The sequence below is a fragment of the Cladophialophora bantiana genome, assembly GCF_000835475.1.
Source record: "Cladophialophora bantiana CBS 173.52 unplaced genomic scaffold supercont1.16, whole genome shotgun sequence".
NCBI lineage: Eukaryota > Fungi > Ascomycota > Eurotiomycetes > Chaetothyriales > Herpotrichiellaceae > Cladophialophora > Cladophialophora bantiana.
Window position 1 is genome coordinate 112,852 of NW_015971590.1, and position 10,335 is coordinate 123,186.

Here is a 10,335-nt window from a genome sequence, read left to right on the forward strand (position 1 = left end):
CACCTCAGGGCCGCACTTCAGCCCATCTCTCGCTAGCTTTGATAGTTGGACACAGTGCATAGAGGACTTGCTCTTTCCTTGGCCAATGCATGAAGCTAGGGGGCGCGGAGTCTTTCCCCTACATACGCCTGCTGCTAGGAGATAATAAGCGGACGAGGATTGCGAAATTGCGGCGCCATGACGCCCCTCGAGGTCTTGGTAAAAGCCGCGGGGTCACGTGCTACAGGGGTCCAGCCTTACCGACTCCCCGGAGTACTAGGTACTGGGTAATCAAGGCGGGAAATTCTCGTGCCGTAGTAGTGGCCCCTGTTGGGTCCTCTTCTACCGAGGAGCTGAAGACAAGAAGCTTGAGATAAGAAGCACAAGAATCGAATTTAAGTCTCAAAGTAATGCTTACTAGAGGCGCCCAAAAACTGCTCTCACAGAACCCTCCAACGCAACCCCTGGCATGGTATCCTGTGTGACGCCCAGCATTTATTCTGGACAAATACACGATATATAGCTTCCATTCGCCTAGCCTTTGTGGTATTACATTACCGACCACTAGCAAATATTGCTCAAACGGTCATGTTCGCCTGCCTGGAGTTCTTAGCCCTCGTGTGCAATTCAGCCTTGGGCCGGTTCGCGTTGGTTGCTGCCTTGAATGAGCGACTGGGGGAGTTTGTTTGGGGGGAGGGTGGGAATCGAAATCCTCAAACCAATCGCCATCCGATCTGCAAAGCTTGGGTTCTCGGGTTCTCGAAAAAAGTCGCCAGTTCCTCGTCTAACATGTCGAATATTCGGGAGTTCCAGTTGCTTTTGAAAGCTTTTTTCACTTGAACAGCGGGACCCTTGTCTCCAAATTCCATGCCGAGTTTAGGGCCTTTTCGTATCCGGGGTTTTCAGGTGCGTGACAACAAGGCCACTTGATGTTGTGCTCTTTTTTCGCTTGACGGTAATCATAAGATTTGGTGACCAATGCTTTTCAGCTTGTGCGTCAATTACAGCCCTGTTTTGCTGTGCCAGACCGTGCAACTTGTCTCCAAATGCGGCTTGAGCCAAAGGAGCCGCCGTGCTGTCGGAGAGAGAATGACCAAGTCCCTCATAGGGGGTTGAAAGGGAGACGTTTCGATACAAAAAGAAAATTTCCTTGCATGATTTCCATAGTTCATATCCTGCCGACACTCCCCACAAAGTCTCATCATAGCCTCATCACGTGTGCTCAGGCGTATACCTTTCCTTTGCTGAGCATATCGGCTTCCCTTGCTTCCGTTACAAGTCCTACATGTCCCACCTCGCCGTCTCGAGAAACGTCGGCAATCCTGACCTTGACGTCCCTGAGGAGTCTTGCCCTCTCCAGTCCGCCAAGCGTCGTGCCTCCGTCTGGCAGGTCTATATGCGGATTGTCCCTCGTCAAACTGCTTACATAGCCAAAGATATCAGGCGCGATGGTGTTCTGATGTTTCGTCAAAAGAAATTTATCAGCGACTATCGTCCTTATACGGGAGAGTATCAAAAGCCTTCGCATAAGTTGCCGTGATGTGCTATTTTAAATGACGTACCTTGCGCAGCCAGAACGCTGCAATTGCCGCTGCCAGCAGGACAGTTTGAGAGAGGAAGTCGAAAGCAATCCAAACTTTGTTTGTGGCGTACCTAGGGTTGTATTCGCCACCTCTCATATGTGTTATTGTGAAGCGAGGGTCGGTTGTGATGTCCTCTGGATCAATGTCTAGGAAGGTCGGGTCCTCTCCTTGAAGTTGAGATGCATAATAATATGTGTTGAGGACTTGGGTAGCACCAACGCTGATTTGGAAAGTGATGGCACGGCTGAAATTGCCGAGAATTTCTGTCTTTGTAAGGGTTTCACCATAGTCGCCGGTGCTACCTAAAAAACAGTCGTCGACGGCCTGCCAATTTAGTGCTTGTTTGGTGGTGACTTGATTGACAGAGAGAAGAGACTGAAAGAACCGATCTGCAAAGATATCATCATCAAATGGTGTAGAGTTTTCCGACGGGCTATTATCCACTTGTAAGCAGGTACTACGACTCGGATTTCCATGTATCAAGGCACCCTTCAGGGGCTCACGATTGAGCCAAGAAGAGAACGGGGTACCACTCACTGCGGCCTGCGCGAATCTCTGATTTTGCGGGCGCTGCAACTGAGACCGTTGCAGTGTACCTTGAGTTCAACATATCTCCGGGCAATGGTGCAAGAGCATTGCACGACCACAGATGAATTGTGGTGCGCAGAAATGGTGAAATTCCGACCACTAGTGTAATTGTTCGTTTCATGGATCACCGAAGAATCGCTCATGTTCATGGCGAGCAAAGTTGACTTGGTCGTGCCATTAGGAAATTGCGCTGCAGGCAGTAAGGTCAAACTGGAGCAATTCGCCTGTAAAAAAGACGTTTCAAGATTGTAGTCGCCAACGAATGTGGAAGACTCATAACTGTCCAGGTTCAACGAATAGTAGCCGGCAAAGGAAGTGTATTCGTTTTCCGAAGGCTTGGAAACGTCCTGCCAGCTCTCGATAGGGTCGTCCCTGAAACGCAGCGAGCAGATTCTGTCAGCCGATGTCGAGCTTCTAGGCGGCAAGGGATAGAGAGGGCTTCATGTCAACTTTATCAAATCGCTATAAGACCTACCATGCTGAATACGAGCCAAAAGGCACTAGAGCCCCGCCAGTATAGTCAGATGAAGTTGGAGATTGAAATTGAGATAGAGATTCATGTAGAGAGGTAACGTAGACGCCATATTGTAGGTTCATAGTATCAAAAAATGATGAGGGATATTCTGTGTAGCTCACGTTCTGGAATGCTGATGGAGCTGAAGAATTGCGGTATGCAATCGTGAAGTTCGAATAAGGGCCACACGCTTGGTACGTATACTTATCCTTGCTAGCCTGGCTTCCAAGGTAGTAGAAAGACCACAAGATGACCAGGCCAACGCTGATGGAGTCAAACGCGCGTAAAACCAGAATAGAGCGCAAAGTGCTGATCAAGGACATGCTCGCCTGGTACTGCTCGAGTCTCGCTACGTACTCTCCGTTCTGCGCCCTCCATAACGCGAATCGTTTCAGGAAAGTTGTAAATATTAAGACGAAGACGATTGTGAAGGCAGTTGCGAGCTGGTTGTTGAAACGAATGAGATAAGTGGTCAACATGCTAACTTCATCTATAAAGTAGGCAGTATTGTAGCTATCCTGCTTCTCGGCGTAAAGGCATAGGCCAATCTTGACCATGAGGGCGATGGGGATGAGACACAGGCAGACATCGTACATGTCCAGTATGATTTCGTTGAACGGGTTGTTGGCTAATGATTTCGGTTCGGATGGCCAGGCTGTGGGGATCATTCGGTCTCGCTGTGGTTTCAGTAATGACGCCTCGGAATTGTTGAGCTCTCTCATCTGCACAAAGCCAGTTTCTTTAGCCGGCATGACGGCCATGGTGCGAGCCCGCCGTCTGCGAGTATGTAAGAGAGAGAAAGAGAGAAAGAGAGTCTGTTGGATAATTGATGATTGACGAAGACGAAAGCGAAATACAGTGCAACCCTCATGCAAAATTTCGAAAGGCCGGCTAAAAGAACAAGAATTAGATGAAAACAGAGCAAGGTCAGCGTGAATACTTTAATCTCTCTCCATAAGGGCACGACCACCACGCGACCACACATCGCCGGCAATAACCCCGATAAAATGGTGGTGGTCAAGGCTGGCTGTATCGAAACAAAAGCGCCTGCTTGATGTCCTCTTTTGGATGCTGAAATTAAAGCCACATCGTTATAGCGTGAGATGATACCCGTGTGGAAAATGGGACTTCGAAGGAGATACCACAAGAACGGTTGAATGCAGCCACTGCGGACGCACTTTGCTTTTTGGAGTCCCGTGGGGTCTCGCTAGTACTGCCACGCGCAAGCCACAACTTACTCGGTTGACATATTCTTCCCCCTTTTTTTTCTATCCAAAGCTTGAGTTGCCCTCAGCCGTGTCTGTAGTCGTTGAGACAAGCTTTTCCTTCACGAGGGTGCGCTCTGGAATCTGGGTTATGTCGATATGATCAAGACTTCGCCTGGAAAGACAATAGACGTCGGCATGACCACGTGTTATGCCACGCCTCTAAGTTCCCATCTGGAGAGCGACTCCTAGGGACATAGATCGCTACGGCCTTTGAAAAAGATCCAGTCTTAGGCCGTCGATAGTTAGAATTCCTGGTAATAGAGTGATCCATCCACTGGAAGATGCGGGCTCGAAGTGGCGGTTGACATTGTGATTAGAATAAACGAAGCAGCGGGGTGGTGAGGCAGGTGGAAGCTTGAGAAGCCAGGCGAGCAGGCCAGCGCAAAACCCCACCGTAGAAACTGCACATCGGGCACTAATGCTGCGTCACTCGTGAATTTCAAAAAGTTCCCTACCAGAAAACATCTCGTGTGAGTGCTCGCTACATTTCTACACGCCGTTGGAGACAGTTGAGAAAGAGAATATGGCGGCCTTCGGTGGACAGACACCCACGATTATCGTGCTCAAAGAAGGTCAGCAAGTCCGTGTCGATATACTGACACTCTACCCATTTGCTCCATACCTTTACTCACACCACGCATTGTAACCAGGCACCGACACCTCTCAAGGCAAGCCCCAGGTAATTTCCAACATTAACGCCTGCCTGGCCGTGCAGAATACCATCAAAAGCACCCTAGGCCCTTACGGTGGCGACTTGCTCCTCGTTGATTCCAGCGGGAAACAGACAATCACGAACGATGGCGCCACAGTCATGCGCCTGCTCGACATAGTCCATCCAGCTGCAAGGATCTTGACCGACATAGCGCGGAGTCAAGATGCAGAGGTGGGCGATGGGACCACCTCGGTCGTTGTGTTGGCGGGAGAAATATTGAAGGAAGTGAAAGAGCTGGTCGAGCAAGGAGTATCTACGCAGACCATTGTCAAGGGACTGAGGAGGGCGAGTGCCATGGCGATAAACAAGATCAAAGAGATTGCTGTCAGTGTAGACGATGGCGCAAATAAGAGGGAGACACTGCGAAAACTGGCGGCCACGGCAATGAGCAGTAAACTTATTCATCGGAATGCGGATTTCTTCACGAAGAGTAAGTTTTACCCCAGGTCTCTGGCATTGCAAAGTGGCAATAAATCTGGATCCGCTGACGAAGAGGAAAAATATTTAGTGGTCGTCGATGCCGTCCTTAGCCTCGACCAAGACGACCTGAACGAGAAACTCATCGGCATCAAGAAAATCACCGGTGGCGCCTTGGAAGACTCTCTCTTTGTCGACGGCGTTGCATTCAAAAAGACCTTTTCCTACGCGGGCTTCGAACAACAACCCAAATCTTTCAAGAACCCTAAAATCGTATGTCTGAACGTTGAACTGGAGTTGAAGGCAGAGAAGGACAATGCAGAGGTACGAATCGATCAGGTGTCGGAATACCAGGCGATAGTGGATGCCGAGTGGCAAATCATTTATGACAAGATGGAGGCACTCTACAAGACGGGTGCGAAGGTGGTATTGTCGAAGCTACCAATCGGAGATCTGGCCACCCAGTATTTTGCAGATAGGGATATCTTTTGCGCAGGGCGTGTTGCGTCTGACGATCTGGAGCGTGTGTGTCAGGCAACGGGCGCCGTCACCCAGAGTACCTGCAGCGACATTTTACCGTCGCATTTGGGGACGTGTGGATTGTTCGAAGAGCGCCAAATTGGTGGTGAGCGGTACAACCTGTTCAGTCACTGTCCGGAGGCCAAAACATGCACGTTGGTTCTGAGAGGTGGGGCCGAGCAGTTCATTGCCGAAGTCGAACGGTCGCTGCATGATGCCATCATGATAGTCAAGCGGGCCCTGAAGAACCATACCATTGTGGCCGGGGGTGGTGCCACCGAGATGGAGATTTCAGGGTACTTGCACAGATTTGCGGACAAGAATGTCCCCCACAAGCAGCAGGCTGTGGTAAAGGCATTCGCAAAGGCTTTGGAGTGCATACCGCGACAGCTGTGCGACAACGCAGGTTTCGACGCCACCGACATCCTCAATCGACTGCGGGTGGAACACCGAAAAGGAAATACCTGGGCAGGCGTCGACTTTGACCACGAAGGAGTCCGGAATAACATGGATGCGTTTGTCTGGGAACCTGCCCTGGTCAAGTTCAATGCCGTTTCAGCAGCTGTGGAGGCAGCATGTCTGATTCTGAGTGTCGACGAGACAATCAAGAACGAGGAGAGTCAAGGTCCGCAGGCGCCGGCGAGAGGATTGCCCCCTGGTGCAGCACAACGGGCATTGAGAGGGAGGGGAAGGGGGATGCCGAGAAGGTGAAGAGCTTAAGGTCTAGAGAGAGGTGCGCTTGGACGATGGGAGTCAACAGTTACATCGGCTTCCCTTTAGCGGGCATTTAATGGTCCATGCACGCGGGCCTGCGGCGCAAGCACATGAGTACCTATGAGAAATGAAAAAGGAGTGAACGCATGATACCACCGAAGATTCGACTCGTCTCGACAATTGGGAACGATATACAGAGTACTGCCAACCAAAAAACATTTTCCAAGAGATCCACCGTGAGTTGATGGAATCTTTCAGTCAATAAGCTTCCTCCGGTGTTGGTGGTAGCGAATGTTGCACTTATCCAGCACGATCAAAGTGGGCGCCGAAAAGACTGGAACACATGGAAGCTCCGACCGGCCAGCACCGAGTATGTAATGCCTTCAGTGAAGGCATCTGTGCCAACGAAATCTCAGATACCTGTGAGTGACTGATATGGTATGATAAAGAGTAGTTCGTTGAGGAAGCCTCGCGAAGCATCCGCTGCGCGTCTTCAAGGGCAGAGATTTGGTGAGGGATGTCAGCCTCGTGAATACCTAGAAGTTAAGACCTCGAAACCAACATCCTCGAAGTCATGATATGCAGCTCACCTCTCACAATTCACTAGCCCACCCACCATGGCGCTGGGACCACTCGTGAGGCGCCGGGAAAATTATACTCGGCTTCTGTACAGCGTTACGCCACCTCACTTTAGCGACATATCAGGGGCCTCCTGTACTTTTGTCCATCGATCGTATCAGCAGCGTCTGCCCCTTGGTTCCACCTGGCTAACGGGACGAAATCAATCCCAAAGACTTCCGTGCCTCGAAGAGCACTGTTGTTTGTCAAGCTGGGTCACGAAAGGCACCATTGCATCTCACGTGTTGTACTCGGTATACAGTTAGATCCTTCCACCAGCCACAGGCCAAACCTTGTTGACCGTGCACATGGAAGCGGTGGCTAAGCGTTCGTGATCTTCGCGGGGATGCCGATCCCATCGAAGCCATGGGCTCATCTTCTAGGTCTTTGGAGTTGGCAAAGCCCGACCAAGAACCCGAGTAGCATGGCATTGGGTAGAGGTGGAAATGGCCACCGCCTCATTGGGTGGTGCTGAACCGGATGCACCCAAGTGAGCCGGGGTGTGATCGGTGAGGGCTGCAGCTTCCCAATCCAGCCGAGCTGCACCTGTTTCGTGTTTGTTTCTGGGAGTGTAGACAAGAGCCAAGATCTCGATTTGGCGGTAGTTCACGCTGCAGATGCTGACGCTCTGTGATTGATGGGAGCTGCATAAAAGCTGACCTCAATCCCCTCAGCCCTGGAGGTCTATAGCCAATGAAGCAAAAGGCTGTGACTGATCAGTGCTTGTGGCGGGCTGATCTCAAATGCACGAAAGGAGCATTTTAGCAGTAACCGACGATGGCAGTTCCTAAAGCGTCTGCTGATGCTGCATGTAGAGACGAGCTGGCCTGCGGATAGGTCTCGCGAGGATGAAGATGTACGCCACGTGGACAACTGGTCACCGATGAGCGGGAGATACTGGCAAAGCCATGATTGACATGACTTGTGGAGAGGTCTCCTTGATGGACAGACGAGAGTGGGTTCAAGGATGTGAGGTGTGACCTCTCGGTAGTGCAATGACCAAAATGTATCTCAGCTCCATTCGCCCAAGGAAGATTGAGTTCCTAGACGCCGCGTATTGCCAGTCTCCCTATGGACACATCCATATCGATTTGATGTTGTTACCAGCTGCAGGGGCCCAGGGATAGCTCTCGGCGGGTACAGGCTGTTTCAGGAATCATCATGTTTGTATGGACAAACGCCTTCTCGATCGGGTGGCTGGTGCTTAGGTAGATGGTAGGTGGGAAAGGAGGACGGCAAGGGCTGGACTCGTCGAAAACAAACCCCGGTACCGAGTCAAAGACTGGGCGTAGCCAAATCCCCGCTAACCGAGGCCACAAAGATGGCCAGCGAGCCGGGGTCCAAAGAGCCAAAGAGTGACAAGGACCAAGGGACCAAAAGGGACCTAAGCCATAGCATGCGTCAGCTAGTTCACGGATTTTCGGGCGGGTGGTGTTTTGTGTGGTGGTTGTGATGCTGGATGACAAGTAAACGGGTTGATAGATGAAGGGGGTCAGTAGCAGCGCAGGTGCGCAGCTTCATCGAAGCTTGGAGCTCATCAACCACAACTGCCCACTGCTGCCACCACTGCCACCTTCGTCAACCCATCCATCGCCACCATCATCCACCTGATTGCATCAACAATCAACATCTTGTACCGAGTACTCCGTTCTTCGTACTCTGTAATCTCTTGGGCCAACCCTGGTGACCTCCTCGCTTGTTTGACTCGGCTAATACGAACACACGTCAACCCCTCGACTCCACCTTTTCGATAAACTAAAAACAAGTCCCTGACCACCGGGGCGCGGCGAGGCGGCCCAATTCTATCTCCAGAAGTTCAAATTCGTCTTACAAGCCGCCTCAGGGCACCTTCTCGGTCATCCACTGTATCCTTCTACCCTCAAAGAAGCCTCCCAAAACCACAACCCGACCCTTTCTCGACAACTCGACATCCTCGTTTTCTCGCCTATCGAGCTCGTCGGCAGCCATGTCTTTCTATCCAGGCTCTGGCGGCTACGGTGCGCAACAGCACGGCGGTTATGGATACCCTCCTCAATCACACTCACCACAACCATATCCTGCCCAGGGCTATTCTCAAGGCTATCCTCCTCAGTCACATTCGCCTCAGCCATATCCTGCTCAAGGTTACGGAGCTCCTGGTGGTTACGGTCAACCCCCGCCGCAGGTGGCCCCTTATGGCTACAACAATCCTCCTCCACCACAACAAGGCGGATATAGCGGGTATGGATCTCCTCCTCCTCAGCCAAACGGCTATCCAGGTATGTCTGCTTCATGTCTAAAGGTGAAGCCACATCGCTTAGCTTGTGCAGGTCCTCGACCGGGCATGCCTACTTATGCCAACAACTCTTACTCGCAAGGCAACCACCAAGCCCCTCCTCCGCCTCCCACGGCACCGCAACAGTTCGGTCACGGAGCCCCTCCTGGCTATAGCTTCCAGTACTCGAACTGCACAGGAAAACGCAAGGCGCTGCTGATAGGCATCAATTACTTTGGTCAGAGAGGCCAACTCCGAGGATGCATCAACGACGTCAAGAACATGTCCACCTATTTGAATCAGAACTTTGGCTATGCCAGAGAAGACATGGTCATCTTGACCGATGATCAGCAGAACCCAATGTCACAGCCGACCAAAGCCAACATACTCCGAGCCATGCACTGGTTGGTGAAGGACGCTCGGCCCAACGACTCCCTGTTTTTTCACTACAGCGGCCACGGCGGCCAGACTCCCGATCTCGACGGAGATGAAGAAGACGGCTATGACGAGGTGATCTATCCTGTGGATTTCCGGACGGCAGGTCATATCGTCGACGACGAAATGCATCGTATCATGGTCAAACCCTTACAGCCCGGTGTCCGACTCACCGCCATTTTTGACTCGTGTCATTCCGGATCCGCCCTCGATCTTCCATATATCTATTCGACCCAAGGAGTCCTCAAAGAACCCAACTTGGCCAAGGAAGCAGGTCAAGGCCTTTTGTCGATTGTTTCATCATATGCTCGTGGTGATTTGAGCGGGATGGCCTCGTCGGCGATGGGGTTATTCAAGAGGGCTGCTAATGGAAATGCCACGTACGAACGAAACAAGCAGACCAAGACCAGCCCTGCCGACGTGATCATGTGGTCTGGCAGTAAAGACGAACAGACCAGCCAGGATGCCAACATTGGAGGCGAAGCCACGGGAGCCATGAGCTGGGCTTTTGTGACGGCGCTGAAGAAGAATCCGCACCAGAGCTATGTGCAATTGTTAAACAGCATCCGAGACGAACTGGCTACAAAATATACGCAGAAGCCCCAGCTGAGTTGTTCACACCCACTGAGTAAGTCTCCGTTGACCAGCGCTCCGTCGTGCAATTTACTGACACTGGAACCTTTGCAGATACCGACCTACTCTATGTGATGTAAACGGAAGATATTGATACCCAA

The 10,335-nt window shown here is 51.4% G+C and overlaps 3 protein-coding genes across 3 annotated transcripts; 2 read left to right on the forward strand and 1 right to left on the reverse strand.

The window, feature by feature from the left end:
- Positions 1–1,201: 1,201 nt before the first annotated feature.
- Z519_09624 (uncharacterized protein) lies at positions 1,202–3,425 on the reverse strand (the record flags this gene model as incomplete). The annotated part of the gene is made up of 4 exons (XM_016767345.1): positions 1,202–1,435; positions 1,542–1,995; positions 2,100–2,522; positions 2,626–3,425. The coding sequence occupies 4 exons, from the start codon at positions 3,423–3,425 to the stop codon at positions 1,202–1,204; spliced, it is 1,911 nt and encodes a 636-aa protein (XP_016616137.1).
- Positions 3,426–4,455: 1,030 nt separating this feature from the next.
- Positions 4,456–6,291, forward strand: Z519_09625 (T-complex protein 1, eta subunit; the record flags this gene model as incomplete). Its single annotated transcript, XM_016767346.1, has 2 exons — positions 4,456–4,504; positions 4,583–6,291. The coding sequence occupies 2 exons, from the start codon at positions 4,456–4,458 to the stop codon at positions 6,289–6,291; spliced, it is 1,758 nt and encodes a 585-aa protein (XP_016616138.1).
- A 2,587-nt stretch (positions 6,292–8,878) lies between these two features.
- On the forward strand, positions 8,879–10,314 carry Z519_09626 (metacaspase-1A; the record flags this gene model as incomplete). Its single annotated transcript, XM_016767347.1, has 2 exons — positions 8,879–10,229; positions 10,289–10,314. 2 exons carry the CDS (start codon positions 8,879–8,881, stop codon positions 10,312–10,314), a joined length of 1,377 nt encoding a protein of 458 aa, XP_016616139.1.
- Positions 10,315–10,335: the final 21 nt, after the last annotated feature.